The 20,313-nt window shown below is 36.8% G+C and overlaps 1 protein-coding gene across 5 annotated transcripts in view; it reads right to left on the bottom strand.

Moving 5' to 3' along the window:
* Positions 1–4,028: 4,028 nt before the first annotated feature.
* The window catches only part of LOC135132114 (axin), a 46,134-nt gene continuing 29,849 nt past the window's right edge, over positions 4,029–20,313 (bottom strand). For 2 of the 5 annotated variants that reach the window (XM_064060066.1, XM_064060067.1), the window contains exons 2-11: positions 13,125–13,411; positions 12,808–13,072; positions 12,564–12,759; positions 12,345–12,516; positions 12,154–12,274; positions 11,903–12,046; positions 11,334–11,577; positions 5,452–6,170; positions 5,140–5,355; positions 4,029–5,089 (exon numbers count right to left, since the gene is read on the bottom strand). In XM_064060066.1, the coding sequence (XP_063916136.1) occupies positions 4,963–5,089; positions 5,140–5,355; positions 5,452–6,170; positions 11,334–11,577; positions 11,903–12,046; positions 12,154–12,274; positions 12,345–12,516; positions 12,564–12,759; positions 12,808–13,072; positions 13,125–13,317 (2,397 nt within the window). In that variant the 5' untranslated portion in view covers positions 13,318–13,411 and the 3' untranslated portion in view covers positions 4,029–4,962. The remainder of the gene's footprint in view (positions 5,090–5,139; positions 5,356–5,451; positions 6,171–11,333; positions 11,578–11,902; positions 12,047–12,153; positions 12,275–12,344; positions 12,517–12,563; positions 12,760–12,807; positions 13,073–13,124; positions 13,412–20,313) is intronic. The other 3 variants (XM_064060068.1, XM_064060069.1, XM_064060070.1) reach the window with 3 other exon arrangements.

Raw genomic sequence — 20,313 nt, 5'->3', positions numbered from 1 at the left:
TTCTCATTCTCACGACTAATTTTATTTCTGTTCAGTATAAAATCATCCATTTCAATCACATCAGTTAAAATTAATCACTGAAATGAGACAGGGTGGGTGGGCGGGGCTAATTATATTCTTATGTCAAGTGGGATTGACACTAGTAACAGAACCTAGGAATTTTAAACGTTTCTGTGAATACATGAAAACCACAAATTACATTCTTAAAATAATTGTACTTTGTAAAACAAAAATTAATAAAAATGTCCTTTCTTATCTACAAAAATTTTATACCGAGCAATTTTGATGTAACTGTAAAAATTGTTATACTTCAATTAGAGGTATTGGAAAAACGGTAGGAAGTTTCGAAGAAACGAAACCGAAAATGACTTCTAGATATCGAAATCTAGAAGAAAATGTATTGAACTAATTTTCGAAAATAGTTAAAAAATGTCAAAAGTGCCAAAATCAGTCTTTTCTTATCAAATACTAGCCCCGCCCACCCACCCTCTATTTTCTTGGAAAGTATGCGATTTGCCAAAACCCGTCTTATCTTACCAAGTACTACCCCCGCCCACCCCCTCTCTTCTCGTTCTAACGATTAACTTAATTTCTGTTCAATATAAGATCATTGATTTCAATCACATCAGTTAAAATTAATCACTGAAATGAGACAGGGGGGGTGGGGGGGGTATTTATGTTCTTCTGTCAAGTGGGAGTGGCACTACTAATAGAACCTCGAATTTTAAACATTTCTGTGAATGCATAAAAACCACAAAGTACATTTTCAAATAATTGTATTCTGTGAAACAAAAATGAATAAAAATTTCCCTTTTTATCTACAAACATTTTATACAGAACGATTTTGACGCCACTGTGAAAATTGGTATAGTTCAGTTAGCGATTTTGGTAAAACGGTAGAAATTTCCGAAGAAACGAAACCGAAAATGACTTCTGGATATCGAAATTTAGAAGAAAATGTATTGAACTAATTTTCGAAAATAGTTGAAAAATGGTGGAAAATGTCAACAGTGCCAAAATCAGTCATATCTTATCAAATACTAGCCCCGCCCACTCACCCTTTATTTTCTTAGAAAGTATGTGATTTGCCAAAATCCGTCTTATCTTACCAAGTACTAACCCCGCCCAACCCCTCTCTTCTCGTTCTAACGACTAACTTAATTTCTGTTCAATATAAGATCATTCATTTCAATCACATCAGTTAAAATTAATCACTGAAATGAGACAGGGTGGGTGGGCGGGGCTAATCATGTTCTTCTGTTAAGTGGGAGTGGCACTAGTAATAGGACCTAGGATTTTAAGCATTTCTGTGAATATATAAAAACCACAAAGAACATTTTCAAAATAATTGTATTTTGTGAAACAAAAATTAATAAAAATCTCTTCTTTTATCTACAAAAATCTTATACCGAGCGATTTTGAGGCAACTGTAAAAATTGGTATATTTCAATTAGCGATTTTCGAAAAACGGCAGGAATTTCTTAAGAAATGAAGCCGAAAATGACATCTGGATATCGAAAGCTAGAGGAAAATGTACTGAACTATTTTCAATAATAGTTCAAAAACGGAAAATGTTAAAAGTGCCAAAATCAGTCTTACCTTATCAAATACTAGCCCCGCCCACCCACCCTCTATTTTCTTAGAAAGTATATCATCTGCCAAAATCCGTCTTACCTTACTAAGTACTAGCCCCGCCCACCTCCCCTCTTCTCATTCTCACGACTAATTTTATTTCTGTTCAGTATATGATCATTTATTTCAATCACATCAGTTAAAATTAATCACTGAAATGAGACAGGGTGGGTGGGCGGGGCTAGTCATGTTCTTCTGTCAAGTGGGAGTGGCACTACTAATAGAACCTCGAATTTTAAACATTTTTGTGAATGTATAAAAACCACAAAGTACATTTTCAAATAATTGTATTCTGTGAAACAAAAATTAATAAAAATTTCCCTTTTTATCTCCAAAAATTTTATACAGAGCGATTTTGACGCCACTGTAAAAATTGCTATAGTTCAATTAGCGATTTTGGAATAACGGTAGGAATTTTCAAAGAAACGAAGCCGAAAATGACTTCTGGATATCGAAATTTAGAAGAAAATGTATTGAACTAATTTTCGAAAATAGTTGAAAAATGGTGGAAAATGTCAAAAGTGCCAAAATCAGTCTTATCTTATCAAATACTAGCCACGCTCACCCACCCTCTATTTTCTTGGAATGTATGTGATTTGCCAAAATCCGTCTTATCTTACCGAGTACTAGCCCCGCCCCTCCCCCTCTTCTCATTCTCACGACTAATTTGATTTGTGTTCAGTATAAGATCATTCATTTCAATCAGATCAGATAACATTAATCACTGAAATAAGACAGGGTGGGTGGGCGGGGCTAATCATGTTCTTCTGTCAAGTGGGAGTGGCACTAGTAATAGAATCTAGGATTTTAAAGGTTTCTGTGAGTATATAAAAACCATAAAGTACATTTTTAAAATAATTGTATTTTGTGAAGCAAAAATTAATAAAAATTTCCCTTTTTATCTACAAAAATTTTATACCGAGCGATTTTGATGTAACTGTAAAAATTGCTATATTTCAATTAGAGATTTTGGAAAAACGGTAGAAATTTTCGAAGAAACGAAGCCGAAAATGACTTCTGGATATTGAAATCTAGAAGAAAATGTATTGAACTAATTTTCGAAAATAGTTGAAAAATGTCAAAAGTGCCAAAATCAGTCTTTTCTTATCAAATACTAGCCCCGCCTACCCGCCCTCTATTTTCTTGGAAAGTATGTGATCTGCAAAAATCCGTCTTATCTGACCAAGTACTAGCCCCGCCCACCCCCACATCTTCTCATTCTCACGTCCAATTTTATTTCTGTTCAGTATAAAATCATTCATTTCAATCACATCAGTCAAAATTAATCACGGAAATGAGACAGGGTGGGTGGGCGGGGCTAATCATGTTCTTATGTCAAGTGGGAGTTGCACTAGTAATAGAACCTAGGATTTTAAACGTTTCTGTGAATATATGAAAACCACAATTACATTCTTAAAATAATTGTACTTTGTAAAACAAAAATTAATAAAAATGTTCTTTCTTATCTACAAAAATTTTATACCGAGTGATTTTGATGTAACTGTAAAACTTGCTATATTTCAATTAGCGATTTTGGAAAAACGGTAGGAATTTTAAAGAAACCAAGCCGAAAATGACTTCTAGATATCGAAATCTAGAAGAAAATGTATTGAAATAATTTTCGAAAATAGTTAAAAAATGTCAGAAGTGCCAAAATCAGTCTTTTCTTATCAAATACTAGCCCCGCCCACCCACCCTCTATTTTCTTGGAAAGTATGTGATTTGCAAAAATCCGTCTTATCTTACCAAGTACTAGCCCCGCCCACCCCCTCTCTTCTCGTTCTAACGACTAACTTAATTTTTGTTCAACATAAGATCATTCATTTCAATCACATCAGTTAAAATTAATCACTGAAATGAGACAGGGTGGGTGGGCGGGGCTAATAACGTTCTTCTGTCAAGTGGGAGTGGCATTAGTAATAGAACCTAGGATTTTAAACATTTCTGTGAATATATAAAAACCACAAAATACATTTTTAAAATAATTCTAATTTGTGAAACAAAAATTAATAAAAATCTCCCTTTTTATCTGCAAAAATTTTATACAGAGCGATTTTGATGCCACTGTAAAAATTGCCATAGTTCAATTAGCGATTTTGGTTAAAATTAATCACTGAAATGAGACAGGGTGGGTGGGCGGGGCTAATTATGTTCTTCAAAAACCACAAAGGACTTTTTTAAAATACTTATATTTTGTGAAACAAAAATTATCTAAAAAAAAAAAGCGTTTCGTTAAAATTTGCTTTTCCTACTTACCTATGTGGGGCTTATTTTGCCATTTTTCTTGCCTAAATTTTCGTTTTTATCGCCTATTGTTTTTTTTTAGCTTGAAATCAGCTCTTTTTCTAATAGTCACTGTGTCGTTTGGTGTGTTAAGGTCCCAATGAAACAACGAGTAGAAAAACTATTGTATTTGTAACAACATGAGATGAGTTTCCTTACAAAACTTCGCTAAATTAATATACACAAGTACTAAATCTGTTGTAAACGTGAAAAATTCGTAGCGCTACACCACCTGCACATGCGAGAAAGAAAACCTGGATTATGGCACCTTGTACTTATAAAAAAATACTGTCAGTATCGAGCGAAGTAAATAAAACTCGGCAAAATTAATAGTTATATTGTTTGAATCGAATCCTCTTGTCGAAAAAATACATGAATTAATTAATATAAAATTCAGTTCTAAGTTACACATAATTTAAGTAAACAAATCCACAGAAGTCTGAATTAATTATTCTACAACAGAAACAAAGAAATGAGGTATATGAAGAACTATTCCTAATTTATAACCGTTAAAACTTAAGATTAGAAGTAAAAATAGCAATCAGCTGCCTATTTTTCCCGATCTGATTGTCTACGATTATTACTCAAGAGAAAAAGGAAGAAATGACTCGAAAGTTTAAAATTAAGAACATCTCAAAAAAGGCACTTGTCTTATGCACCTATTGCGTACGAAAAAGAAAACAAAGTCACTACGAATATTTACAAATTAGAGCGACTCTGTCGGTAATTCCTCGTTAAAAAATTATAGTCCCGAAGTAGGCATCTTATTACTATGTTTAAAGCACTATACAGTTATTATTTTATGTGCATTTTTTTATTTTATTTGTTTTACTTTTCTCGTAAAACAACCAAACAAACCGTGGCAGTGTAAAAAATAGATGAGAAAAACCGACAAAAACGCACGATTTCCTTAAACGAAAAATTCAAAACCATTTCAAAATTTCGATCCCCTTTGTTCTTGTCGGTTTTAAAATCGAACCAATCGGAACAATATTAACAACAAAAATAAATTACAAATTTATTCCTTACGTTTACTTAACGTAAAACTCAGTCAATCGGTTTCATCTGCGCGATTATTTTCCCCTCCCACAGTGGAAGAATTTCATTGTCGTTGCTTACTTCCTCGTGAGTCACCTGATTGCAAAGATCTTCGCACAGCGTCTTAAAGAAAAATCTAAAACCGGAAAATTATAATCCGCCAAGTCACTTCTTTCTCGATCTCACCTATAGTTCCCCTTCTTCGGCAAGTAATCCTTGAACTGTCTCAGCGTGATCTGACTCCCCGGGATCTTACTCCTGTAAGGGAGCTGCTCGTCGTCGAAGGAGAAAACGGCCGTCGTCATCTCCTCCGTGCTCAAACTCGGCCGCTGCCCCCGCATGGACTTCCTCAACGTGGACTGCCCGCTCTGGGCCAACTCGGGATAGTGCTTACTCGACGATCTACAAAAAACCACACCATTATTATATCATAAGAACACCTATGTCAATTTAAATACGTGCAACGCAATACATACTATTAGATTAAATTAAACCCACCTCTGTTTCGACCTCGTCCGGCCATCATCCTCCGTCAGCCTCCTCCTGATCTCCTCCAGCTGCAGGTCCGTGTTCGGGGACGGCAGCGGCGGCATGCTGGGGTCGGCGATGAACGGCTGCGCCGGCCCCACGCTCGTCCTCTCCAACGAGTTGCTCCTCGAGCCGTACCTCTTGTGCTTCCGGCTCACGCCCTCCCGCACCGCCATCTCGCTGTAGGCGTGCCCGCTCCCGACCTTGCCGCTCCTCTCCGACTCGCGCAGCCACGAGATGACGCGGTTGTCCTTCGTGGGCACGCCCTCCGACACCACCGAGATGCCGCTGTCTGGCATCTCCTCCTTCGTCGAGCGCCTGCAGGACGCCGCCCGCGCGAATCTCTCCTCTCCGTGCTCGGGGATGCTCTTCGACTTCGGCAGCGACTTGCGCTCCACGTCCTCGGCGAAGTCGTGCACGTTGCCCGAGTCGCCGCTGAAGGTCGAGAAGAGGTCGCGATCGCGGCGGCGGCGCGCCTGGCCCCAGGGACCGCGCGGCGGCGGCGTCGTCGGCTTCGGGCTGACGAGGCCCTGCGACGAGTGGTCGGAGAACACGCGCGACACGTGCTCGTCGAGGATGTCCTGGTCGCTGTCGTCCTGGAACTGGAGCTTCTCGCGCATGGCCGCCTCCAGGTCGCGGCTCTGGACGGCGGCGGCGGGCTTGTCGTCGAGCGAGCTGAGCGAGTCGCCCTGGGACAACACACAGTCGATTAAATCTTACGAAATTATTACAAAAACTTTGGTTGGGGTTTTATTTGTCGAATAAAAATCTGGACAGACAGCAGACAGACACACATACAGACGGAAACGAGGATCCATTTTTTTGTACTCTTAGCGTACACAATGTTAGGATACTTTCTTAGTGCGCCCAGGAAGTAAAAATTGGTCGAAAGTGAAATCGACAGAACTTCCCTCGCTTCTGAAGTACTGTCGAACAAATACTGCTCTAAAAAATTATAAAATTTGATTTTGTGGAATTTTATTTTTTCGTGATAACCTCCATGGAGTAAAAACAATATAGAAGGTACTAGTCACAGTGTAATAGAAAAAAAGGACACTTGGGGCCCCCGAGAAGATTTTACATTTTTAAAAAACACAAATAGGACCCCCGAGAAGGTTTTACATTTTCAAAAAACACAGTTGGGGCCCCAGAGAAGGTTGTACATTTTCAAAAAAGACAGTTGGGGCCCTCGAGAAGGTTTTACATTTTCCAAAAACACAATTGGGACCCCCGAGGTTTTAAATTTTCAAAAAACACAGTTGGGGTCTCCGAGGTTTTACATTTTATAAAAAACACTATTGGGGCCCTCGAGAAGGTTTTACATTTTCAAAAAACACAATTGGGACTTCCGAGAAGGTTTTACATTTTCAAAAAACACAGTTGGGATCTCCGAAAAGGTTTTACATTTTCAAAAAAACCAGTTGGGGTCTCCGAGGTTTTACATAAAAAAAAAAAAACACAATTGGGGCCCCCGAGAAGGTTTTACATTTTCAAAACACACAGTTGGGGTCCCCGAGATGGTTTTACATTAAAAAAAAAATACAATTGGGACCCCCGAGAAGGTTTTAGATTTTTAAAAAACACAAATGGAACCCCCGAGAAGGTTTTACATTTTCAAAAAACACAGTTGGGGTCCCCGAGAAGGTTGTACATTTTCAAAAAAGACAGTTGGGGCCCTCGAGAAGGTTTTACATTTTCAAAAAAACACAATTGGGACTTCTGAGAAGGTTTTACATTTTCAAAAAACACAGTTGGGATCTCCGAAAAGGTTTTACATTTTCAAAAAAACCTGTTGGGGTCTCCGAGGTTTTACATTAAAAAAAAAACACAATTGGGGCCCCCGAGAAGGTTTTACATTTTCAAAACACACAGTTGGGGTCCCCGAGATGGTTTTACATTAAAAAAAAAAATACAATTGGGACCCCCGAGAAGGTTTTAGATTTTTAAAAAACACAAATGGGACCCCCGAGAAAGTTTTACATTTTCAAAAATCCTGTTGGAGCCCTCGAGAAGGTTTTACATTTCCAAAAAAGACAATTAGGGCCACCGAGAAGGTTTTACATTTTCAAAAAAGACATTTAGGGCACTCAAGGTTTTACATTAAAAAAAACACAATTCGGACCACCGACAAGATTTTACATTTTCAAAAAACACTATTGGGACCCCCTAGAAGGTTCTACATTTTCAAAAAAGACACTTGGGGCCCCCGAGAAGGTTTTACATTAAAAAAAAAAACACAATTGGGACCCCCGAGAAGGTTTTACATTTTCAAAAAATACAATTGGGACCCCCGAAAAGGTTTTACACTTTCAAAAAACACAGTTGGGCCCCCGGGGAAGGTTTTACATTTTCAAAAAAAGACATTTGGGGCTCCCGAGAAGGTTTTACATTAAAAAAAAAAGACACACAATTGGGACCCCCGAGAACGCTTTACATTTTCAAAAAACACAATTGGGACCCCCGAGATGGTTTTACATTAAAAAAAAAACACAATTAAGACCCCCGAGAAAGTTTTACATTAAAAAAAAAAACACAATTTGGAGCCCCGACGTGTCCAATTTAAAAAAAAAAGAGATTTAGCGCCCCCGAGAAGGTTTTACATTTTAAAAAAAGACACTTGGGGCCCCCGAGAAGGTTGTAGATTTTCAAAAAAGACAGTTCGGGGCCTCGAGAAGGTTTTACATTTTCAAAAAACACAATTGGGACCCCCGAGAAAGTTTTATATTTTCAAAAATCACTGTTGGAGCCCTCGAGAAGGTTTTATATTTTCAAAAAACACAATTGGGACCCCCGAGAAAGTTTTACATTTTCAAAAATCACTGTTGGAGCCCTCGAGAAGGTTTTACATTTCCAAAAAAGACAGTTAGGGCCCCCGAGAAGGTTTTACATTTTCAAAAAAGACATTTGGGGCCCCCAAGGTCTTACATAAAAAAAAACATAATTGGGACACCGACAAGGTTTTACATTTTCAAAAACAGAACAATTGGGACCCCCGAGAAGGTTTTAGGTTTTCAAAAAAGACACTTGGGGTCACATAGATGGTTTTACATTAAAAAAAAAAAAAAACCAATTGGGACCCCCGAAAAGGTTTCACATTTAAAAAAAAGACATTTGGCGCCCCCGAGAATTTTTTAGATTTTTAAAAAACACAAATGGGACCCTCGAGAAGGTGTTACATTTTCAAAAAACACTGTTGGGGCCCCCGAGAATTTTTTAGATTTTTAAAAAACACAAATGGGACCCCCAAGAAGGTGTTACATTTTCAAAAAACACTGTTGGGGCCCCCGAGAAGGTTGTACATTTTCAAAAAAGACAGTTGGGGGCCTCGAGAAGGTTTTACATTTTCAAAAAACAATTGGGACCCCCGAGAAAGTTTTACATTTTCAAAAATCACTGTTGGAGCCCTCGAGAAGGTTTTACATTTTCAAAAAAAACAGTTGCGGCCCCCGAGAAGGTTTCACATTTTCCAAAAACACAATTGGGACCCCCGAAGTTTTAAATTTTCAAAAAACATAGTTGGGGTCTCCGAGATGGTTTTACATTTTCAAAAATGACACTTGGGGCCCCCGAGGTTTTACATAAAAAAACACTGTTGGGGCCCTCGAGAAGGTTTTACATTTTCAAAAAACACAATTGGGACTTCCGAGAAGGTTTTACATTTTCAAAAAACACAGTTGAGGTCTCTGAGGTTTTAAATTTTCAAAAAACACAGTTGGGGTCTCGGAGAAGGCTTTAAATTTTCAAAAATGACAATTGGGGCCTCCGAGGTTTTGCATTAAGAAAAAAAAAAACACTGTTGGGGCCCTCGAGAAGGTTTTACATTTTCAAAAAACACAGTTGGGATCTCCGAAAAGGTTTTACATTTTCAAAAAACACAGTTGGGGTCTCCGAGAAGGTTTTACATTAAAAAAAAAAACACAATTGGGACTCCCGAGAAGGTTTAACATTTTCAAAAAACACAGTTGGGGTCCCCGAGGTTTCACATTTTCAAGAACAGAACAATTGGGACCCCCCGAGAAGGTTTCACATTCTAAAAAAAAAAAAAACATTTTACGCCCCCGAGAAGGTTTTACATTTATAAAAAAACACAATTGGGACCCTCGAGGTTTGATATTTTTAAAAGATAGTTGGGTCCCCCAAGGTTTCACATAAAAAAAAAAATTGGACGAGGGTTAATTCGACAGAACTTTCCTCGCTCCTGAAGTACAATGAAACATATCCAGCATTTTCGAGTTGAGTTTTTTCTTAATAAAATAAATTGTCTCATTCATTAATTTTTTTGAGCCACCTGTTTAAGCAATCTAAAAAATCTGTATGCAATAATGAATCACAAGAAAAACTCATCATATTTCGCATTTTGGGTAGAATTTATTCGCCAAAATTTTGAGATAACGTCATCAATTTTTTGGGGAGAATAAATAGACTTTAAAACGTCTGCAAGATTTCAAAGCATTCAGCTTTATTCAATAAAATAAATTGACTGATTCATTAATTTTTTCTCTTTGCCTTTTTATTAATATATACAGTGCGGTGGCGCAAAAAAACGACTATTTTTTTGTGTTGAGTCTCGTGTGAAAATATGTTAGTTTACCATGTTTTAAGACCCTCCTCCAAAAGAGCTCAAAAAATTTTTCAAAAGTTCCCAAATCGTCAAAAATTGATTTTTTTTTAAATTTTGTTTTTCGCGTTACGGTAATATTTTATACACCAAAAACAAATAAGTTTCCCAAATTTTTAGCTCAAAATATTAATTTTTAAAAGTCGGTCATATTTTTTTTTAATTTACAAGAGCCTCAGATGTTTTCGAGCGACTGTAAGCATTAAAATTGCATAAATTTACAATTTATTTTAAGTTCTTGTTGTGAAAAGATGACTACATATTTAAAGAAACAACGGAAAATATAAGCCCCGCCCACCCACCCGATTTCAATTGTGATGATTTTTTTTATTCATCGTCAGTCAAGTGGGCGGAGCTTAATTGCAACATCTTTCTTTTTCCTCAAGAAATTACCATGTGAAACATGTTTTATTGACATAGCAGGGGAGAAAGGATTACACACTCTTCTTTTTTTAAAAATGGTCTATTTTTAATAATATGATAATACTTAAAATATCATCATTCTTAAAAACATGTTTCAGGCGATAAATTCTTGTAGAGAAATAAGGATTTTGCAAATAAACTCCGCCCCCGAGCTCACAACGAATAACATTGTTGGTAGGCGGTGATTAAATTTTGTCTTCGTGTCTAAATACACATAATCTTCTTTCCACGACAAGATATTTAAAATTTACGCCCGCCCACCCGCCCTATCTCAATTGCGATAATTTTTTTTTATTCGCCGAGAACCAAAGGGGCGAAACTTATCTGCAAATACTTATTTCTTTACTAGAAATTAAACACATGTATATTAAGAAAAAAAGGCAACATATAAACCCCGCCCACCCACCCCATCTCAATTGTAATCATTTTTAAGCTTTATTTTTGCTCTTTTTCTCGTAATATCTACAGGTTTCTTTCAACATTATACTTAAAAAATTGGTTGAAGATTACTTCGACTGAACTTCCTTCGCCCATAAAGTACAGCTTGTCAAATCCAACTCTTTCGAAAAATTAAAACATCTGTATAATTGTAATAATGTAGTATTGTATAAGCAAAACTAAAAAATGAGGTTCTTAATTTTCTCAACAAAAAATTGATCGAAGGATATAAGAATAATCACTGTAAAGTAAAAACCAGAGGCATAAATAACACCTCATGTCCTTCAGCAGTAGGTAATAGCAATCTGAAGCTCAAGTCTTTAGACTGACAGACGCAAACGGGGACCCACGACACAAAATCATTCCGGCTTACCTCTTTCAGTCTCTTGTGGAGCAGATCTTCGCTTTCTTGCTCTCGTTTCAGTTGTTCGAGCTTTTCGATGATGATGGCGGCGTGGGCGGCCCGCTCTTCGGCGTTAACGGGCGTGTGGCCCTTCCCTTCCCAGTTCTTTCGTAGGGTGCGCGGGATGAAGGAGTGGTTCATGTTGGTCTCTTTGTTACGGGCGGCGAGCTGGCGGATTTGCTTTTCTTGGGAACGGCCCGATCTAGCGTCGCTGCTATGGACACGGCGCGAATTAACAAAAAATTGCGACTGACGCGGACGCAGGGCTCGCATGCAAGTCGTGCCGCTACTTGAGCATGCAACCATACCTTGGTTAAACGAGATGTTATGTCTCCTTCTACTTTTTCGGTACTTGTACCGAGTGTTAATTGATTAATGAGTGTCAAGATCAGAGGCGGAATCACTCGGTATTTAATTAAAAAAAATAAAATAAAAAGTGACTTTTGGTTCCGTTTCTGCTCCAGACGAGTACCCCGCCATCACCCTTTTCCCTTCCAGGGTTCGTTTTACGCAGCCCGCTGGATTCCCCGAATACTCACATATTACTCTCTTGTAGGGACATACAGTCCGGTTCGGTCCTCGCATCTGAATGACTACTAAGTGACTGCATTTCGCTATCTTGCCTGGACACCGGGTTGAACGAATTGTATGCGATGTGAACTCCGTTGCTTCGGTATATCAAACTACGCAATCACACGCAAACCAAAATTCATTTTTCAATTCAAAACAAAAAAAAAAAGACTAAAGCGTCCGAAAGCGACAAAGTGACGGCGTTTCGGTTAACACTTACCCGGCGAAAGCCTCCGACTTCGGACGAATGTCCAGAGCGCGGTGTTTCTGAGACCTTAGCAACATATCTTTGGTGAGACGAGGCGTAGGGGTGTGGTAACCCGTACTGACGCTTCCCGTTCCTGGAACAGTCGCAAAACGACAATAAAAACCAATATTTTAACGATAACGAGTAAAAGGGGCGACGATCACCTGGAGTCAGAAGCATCTGCGGCTGGGCGTGCATGCTAAATTCCAAGCCTTCGTGCAGTGTGGGTAGAGGGCCCCCGCTTGCCATGTTTCCGACGTCTTTGTTGCCTGGACTGCTGGAAGCGCTCGATTCGCTGCTGAATTCGTCACTACCGCTATTTGGATTTTCAACAGACTGCAAAAAAATCGTTATTAAGCGCCAACAAACCACCGCCCACCCACCTGTATATATTGCAGGTACACATCACTCTTAAGGAAGTTCGGATAAGTAGTTTTGCTTATTAAAGATTCGATTTGCGCCTGAGCCTCATCGAAAAGCGTGATCGGGGGTTCAAGGCACTGGGGCGATTTCAGTTTTTTCATTATTTGCTTTCTGAGTTCGTCGTCGATCGGAAGAGCATATTTCAGAAAATACCTCCTTCAAAAACAACAATGAAACGCACATCCCACCAGCTGCGCCACTTACTTGTATATACACTTCACCAGCTTCTGTATGCTGTCTTGGTCGTGGTGCTTCTTCAGCCCTTCGCACACGAACCAGAACTGGAGGGGGTTCGCGTGCTCCGGGCCTTCGCTTTCGAGGTACTTCTGAAAGAGTTTAACCCCGTCCGGGTCCTGCAGGAGGTGGTGAAGCGATTCCGCCCACGTGAAGTAGGCCGGGGTCGACGTTTGGGGTTTGTCGTGGCTCGAAGAAGGCCGCGAATTAGGCCTGTCGATTTCGTAACCTGATTCTGAAACAGGAGGTTTAGAGCGATTTGCTTTGTTTTAAGGTGGAATGGTTACTTGGAACTGGAGAGGAAGACTTCTGTAGGTGGTGCCTGGATCGGTCCATCTGGTGTGGCTGAGCCCCCCGCTGCTCTGAAGTACTGACGGCTCTCTCCTCTCCCAGTGCGGGGGGTCGGGGCAACGTGTAATCGAAAGCACCTTCATAGATGTGCTTGTTGCCACTGGACCGGGCCTTTTCTCGGTCGTTCATATTGACAGGGGCCTCCGGCACAAGCCCTCCTTCCGATTGATGATCTTGACGGCGCTCTGCGAGGGGCGTGGAGGTCTCTGCTTCATCATGGGAACTGCAACCGAAAGGAAAAAATCTTTAAAAAAACTGTGTTAAAAAAGAGGCAGTATTTTAATCGAGCGATGTTTTATGACCCCTAGAATACAAAAACGTAGGTCCCTCGTTTGCGTCTGTCAATTTTTATTAGACAGATAATCTTGAAACTACCGAACCGATTTTTGTCAAATTTTGTACGCGCATTAGGAAAGTCGTGCAGATGATAAAAACCCTGAATAAAATTTTTCTGACCATCCCCACCACCAATCCCTTGACGTCATCCCATATTTTCTATAAATTATGCTTACACAGACTGACTTAAAAATAATTATGAATGAATCAATTATTTTAATTGATCAAATATCAATTATTTTAATTGATCAAATAAGAAACTGTAAAACCGAATGCTCTGAAATCTTGGGGTTCACTTACAGAAACAAAAAAATTAATTTAGATAAGTACATAAAAAAATATATGAAAAATTAATCACTGTTGTCAGATTCATCCAAATAATTTTTAAGTTTTTCGTTATACTATGAAGTGAAAAATACTGGATTAAAGCAAAATTATTTTTAAATAATAAAAGTCCGATGGATTTCAGGTACCTAACACATTGTAGTGAATTAAAATAGGGTGAAATTTTGAAAAAAAAATAAAAATTGAAGGGCTATATCTTTTACATTTGGACAAAAAACATTTTTAAATTATTTTTTCTCTGCTTCATGAACGGTCCTGAACAACGTGTCATAGAATTGGTGCGCGATTTTTTGAACACCCTGTATATATTTATCCTCTCCAAAAAATTGTCATCTCAAAATTTTGCCGAATAAATTCTATCGAAAATGCGCAAATACTTGTGATTTATCATTCTATTCATATTTTTAGAACTGCTTATACGGGGTGATTAAAAAAAATGAATGAGTCTATTTATTTTATTGGTCAAATCAGAATCTGCAAAACCGAATGCTATGACCTCTTGCAGACTTTAGAGTTGTCGTAAGCATAGAACATTTGTGATCAAAATAAACAGGGTGTTCAAAAAATTGCGCACCAACTCAACAGCACATTATTAATTTAGCCAAGCCCGAGTTCACAAGTCGAAAAATAATTAAAAAATTCGTCAATTTGACGTTTACTTACAAACAAGATATCGATTTAGAAATATCAAAGAATACGATGGATAAATACAAAAATACCTACAAATTTGTTTTTAATATTGAAAGTCTGGTCAATTTCAGGTTCCCAACACAAAATTGTGTATTAAAATATAGTGAAATTTCAAAGAGAAATATTAAACTTTGAAGAGCTGTATAATTCTATATTTGGACAAGAGAATTGTTTTAATTATGTTTCTCTGCTCCATGAATGGTCCTGAACAACGTGTCGTAGAGTTGGTGCGCATTTTTTTAACACCCTGTATCTGTCTATCCTCTCCAAAAATTTTATTACGTCATCTCAAAATTTTGCGATAAATCCTATCGAACATGTGTCAATATATACTTATGATTTATCATTACATTCACATTTTTTAGAACTGCTTATACAAGGTGACTCAAAAAAAAAAAAAATTAATGAGTCAATTTATTTTATTGGTCAAATCAGAATCTGTAAACTGAATACTTTGAAATCTTGCAGACTTTTTAGAGTTATCGTAAGCAATAAGCGTGGTAAATTTATGATCAAAATATACAGGGTGTTCAAAAAATTGTACACCGACTCAACCGGACATTATTAATTTCGCAAGTCCAGGTTTACAGGTCGAAAAATCATTAATAAATTCGTCAATTTGACATTTACTTTCCCAAAAAAAAATATATATCGATTTGGGTAGATCAAAACACATGAAAAAATACCCACTATTATCAGATTTATCCTAAACAATTTTTAAGTCTGGTCAATTTCAGGTTCCCAACACAAAATAGCGTATTAAAATAAGATGAAATTTCAAAAAGAAATATTAAACTTTGAAGAGCTGTATAATTCTATATTTGGACAAAAGTATTATTTTAATTATTTTTCTCCGCTCCATTAACGGTCCTGAACAACGTGTCATAGGGTTGGTGCGCACTTTTCTTAACACCCTGTATCTGTCTATCCCCTCCAAAAACTTTATTGCGTTTCTCAAAATTTTCACACATAAATCCTATCGAAAATGTGTAAATCTATACTTGTAATTTATCATTCCATTAATATTTTTTAAACTGCTTATACAGGGTGACTCAAAAAAAATAAAAATAAAAAATGAATGAGTCCATTTTTTTTATTGATCAAATCAGAATCTGAAAAGTGAATACTTTGAAATCTTGCCGACTTTTTAGAGTTATCGTAAACATGGTAAATTTGTGATCAAAATATACAGGGTGTTAAAAAAATTGTGCACCAACTCAACCTCACATTATTAATTTCGCAAGTCCAAGTTCACAAGTCGAAAAATCATTAAAAAATTCCTCAATTTGACGTTCATTTACAAAAAATATCGATTTAGATAGATAAAAAAATGTGAAAAATTACCCATCTTTGGCAGATTCATCCTAAACAATTTTAAAGTCTGTTATGTTATAAAATTAAGAAATATGGTGAAATTTCGAAAAAAAAATTTAACTTTGAAGAGCTCAATAATTCTATATTTGAACAAAAGAATTTTTTTTATTATTTTTACTCTGTTCTACGAATGATCCTCAACAACGTGTCATAGAGTTGGTGCACAATTTTTGAACATCCTGTATCTGTTGATCCCCTCTAAAAGATTGATTACGTCATCTCAAAATTTTGCCGAATAAATCCTATCGAAAATGTGCAAAATTTGATGAGTTTTTACTTTTTACTTATGATTTATCATTCCATTCATATTTTTTAGAACTGCTTATACGGGGTGACTCAAAAAAATAAAATAAATGAGTCCATTTTTTTTATTGATCAAATCGGAATCTGAAAAGTGAATACTTTGAAATCTTGCAGACTTTTTAAAGTTACCGTAAGCATGGTAAATTTGTGATCAAAATATACAGGGTGTTCAAAAAATTGTGCACCAACTCAACCTCACATTATTAATTTCGCAAGTCCAAATTCACAAGCCGAAAAATAATTAAAAAATTCGTCAATTTGACGTTCATTTACAAAAAATATCGATTTAGGTAGATCAAAAAATGTGAAAAATTACCCATCTTTGGAGATTCATCCTAAACAATTTTAAAGTCTATTATAAAATGAAGAAATATGGTGAAATTTCGAAAAAAAAATTTTAACTTTGAAGAGCTCAATAATTCTATATTTGGACAAAAGAATTTTTTTTTTATTATTTTTACTCTGTTCTATGAATGATCCTCAACAACGTGTCATAGAGTTGGTGCACAATTTTTGAACATCCTGTATCTGTTCATCCCCTCTAAAAGATTGATTACGTCATCTCAAAATTTTGCCGAATAAATCCTATCGAAAATGTGCAAAATTTGATGAGTTTTTACTTATGATTTACCATTCCATTCATATTTTTTAGAACTGCTTATACGGGGTGACTCAAAAAAAAAAATGAATGAGTCCATTTTTTTTATTGATCAAATCGGAATCTGAAAAGTGAATACTTTGAAATCTTGCAGACTTTTTAAAAGTTACCGTAAGCATGGTAAATTTGTGATCAAAATATACAGGGTGTTCAAAAAATTGTGCACCAACTCAACCTCACATTATTAATTTCGCAAGTCCAAATTCACAAGCCGAAAAATAATTAAAAAAATCGTCAATTTGACGTTCATTTACAAAAAATATCGATTTAGATAGATCAAAAAAGGTGAAAAATTACCCATCTTTGGCAGATTCATCCTAAACAATTTTCAAGTCTGTTATGTTATAAAATGAAGAAATATGGTGAAATTTCGAAAAAAAAATTTTAACTTTGAAGAGCTCAATAATTCTATATTTGGACAAAAGAATTTTTTTTTATTATTTTTACTCTGTTCTATGAATGATCCGCAACAACGTGTCATAGAGTTGGTGCACAATTTTTGAACATCCTGTATCTGTTCATCCCCTCTAAAAGATTGATTACGTCATCTCAAAATTTTGCCGAAAAATCCTATCGAAAATGTGCAAAATTTGATGAGTTTTTACTTATGATTTATCATTCCATTCATATTTTTTAGAACTGCTTATACGGGGTGACTCAAAAAAAAAAAATGAATGAGTCCATTTTTTTATTGATCAAATCCGAATCTGAAAAGTGAATACTTTGAAATCTTGCAGACTTTTTAAAGTTACCGTAAGCATGGTAAATTTGTGATCAAAATATACAGGGTGTTCAAAAAAATTGTGCACCAACTCAACCTCACATTATTAATTTCGCAAGTCCAAATTCACAAGCCGAAAAATAATTAAAAAATTCGTCAATTTGACGTTCATTTACAAAAAATATCGATTTAGATAGACCAAAAAATGTGAAAAATTACCCATCTTTGGCAGATTCATCCTAAACAATTTTAAAGTCTGTTATGTTATAAAATGAAAAAATATGGTGAAATTTCGAAAAGAAAAATTAAACTGAAGAGCTATATAAATCTATATTTGGACAAAATATTTTTTTTTATTTTTTCTCTGTCCCATGAATGGTCCCGAACAACGTGTCAAAGAGTTGGTGCACAATTTTTTAAACATCCTGTATCTATTCATCCCCTCTAAATGATTGATTACGTCATCTCAAAATTTTGCCGAATAAATCCTATCGAAAATGTGCAAAATTCGATAAGTTTTTACTTGCGATTTATCATTCCATTCATATTTTTAGAACTGCTTATACAGGGTGAATAAAAAAAAAAAATGAATGAGTCAATTTGGATAAAAGAATTTTTTAATTATCTTGTTCTCTGCTCCATGAACGACCTGAATAACGTGTCACAGATTTGCTGCGCAATTTTGTGAACATCCTGTATCTGTTTATCCCCTCCAAAAAATTGATTACACCATCTCAAAATTTTGCCGAATAAATCCTATCGAAAATATGCAAAACATGGTGAGTCTAAACTTGTGATTAATTATTACAATAATATTTTTTAGAATTACTACTTATACAGGGTGACCAAAAAAAAATATGAACGGGTCAATTTATTTTGTTGATTAAATCAGGAACGGTTTACTCCATTTTCCCAAAAATAAAAATAGGAATTTAGGAATACAATAGTGTCATTATGACACTAAACTGCACTTGTCCAAATTGACATACGTGTCCTTGCAAAAAATGTTGATGACGTCTTCACAAAATTTTGTAAGGGAAAAATTCACTTGAAAATACGCGTAGTACGCGTACATTTAACATTATATACATATCTTTAGTCCGCAAAATCATTTTTTTTATTTTTGAAAAAGTTGGATTTTTTTTTGTACTTCATGGGCAAGGGAAGTTCAGTCAAAATAACTTTCGATCAATTTTTTTGTTATATACATATTTAAATTTCCACAATATTTTTTAAAAAATTGGGTCAAAAACCCTCGAGTTTTCGAAAATCAGCGAGTATTTTTATATTGTTTCACAAATCATGATATTTTTTAATTAAATTACCATTTACAAAGCCAAGTATAAAAATATTACGAATAAAATTTTAAAAATAAAAAATAAAAGCCATCTAAAAATAAAACAAATTTGCATTTTTTCAAATGGGTGAAACCCCAACCCTGCCTGCGCCCCCTCGCCCCCCTCACCCAACCCACCCCACCAAAAAAATCCATACGCCGCCAAGGGCCCCTCTAGGTGTGTACCTCTTCGATCAATACCACAGCCTCCGAACAAAGACTCTCATGCGCAGCCCCATCGAACAAAACGCATTAAAAAATCCACCCCGATTGGAAATTATGAAATCATATTTAATAACCCCAAACAATAGCCACCTCCAGGTAAAAACTCGCCAGATCCAATTACACCGTACCATGCCCAGTCGCGCTTTCCATGCACCCATCCCAGAACCCATCCGAGCGTGCGAAACAAAACGACCATGCAATAACATACCCCATGTCCACAAAGCCCCACAGAAATATTATTCTGGGACGCCTCGAACCCGCACAATACAACTATTATTACGATAACTAATATTTTATTCGCAAATATAAACTTTCATTCAGCTGCCACTTAAATCAGCCTCGGAGCGTCTGATATGATGGACAGGCGAATGAGGAGTGTTCGAATGCTGCTTCGAACAACTCGAACAAGTCAGGCTGGGTTCTTCGATCGATGAGTCACTGGACAAAGGGGGCTGCACTGCCTTTTCAAGCGCGTCTCGAGGATTATTTTTCCGGTAATAAGCGAGATGGTGGGACGGGGGAGGCGGGAGAGGCATGAGGACAAGCCACCATCGATCGATCCGGGACAAACAAAAACAGAGGGGGCTCCAGGGGGCGAGGGGAGGCGCGCACAGCGGCGCCCACGGGACTCGACACTGGAATGGGGTGAACCATCCCCGAAACGAACCAACAGTTTTGACTATTTAATTATTTAACTTAGGTGACCATGAAGGGGTGAGTTTGAGACTTCGTGGAAGGGCTAATGGGGGGTTTAAGACAGGTTTGCTCAGTTGGGGCAACTTGGGGCATCACTGGCCTTTTGAAAGCGACACAACTTTAACCCTTTTACATTAAAAAAAAAATAAATAATTATTGTTGTTGAACTTGTGTTACTTTGTGTAGGCAACCAGTAATACACACGTGTATATGGAGTTGCCTATGCACTAAAACAATGCGACTAAGCTGTGTATTCAGCGTTGCCTATAGATCATTCAAAAATGACCAGTTTGAGTCGATCTTGAGGATTTCCTAAATTTGAGTCGTCATTAGCTTAATTGGGTGTTAATTAGCTTAATAAGACCCTAAAATTACCATTTCCGTCCGCGCGTGGTGCTCCCTTTAATTTTTCACGCATAATTCATCCCAAGTTAGTAATTA

This window comes from Zophobas morio, unplaced genomic scaffold (genome assembly GCF_036711695.1).
Source record: "Zophobas morio isolate AGI-343-1 ecotype UQ-CSIRO unplaced genomic scaffold, CSIRO_AGI_Zmor_V1 ptg000021l, whole genome shotgun sequence".
NCBI lineage: Eukaryota > Metazoa > Arthropoda > Insecta > Coleoptera > Tenebrionidae > Zophobas > Zophobas morio.
This window is presented reverse-complemented; position numbering and strand designations above follow the sequence as displayed.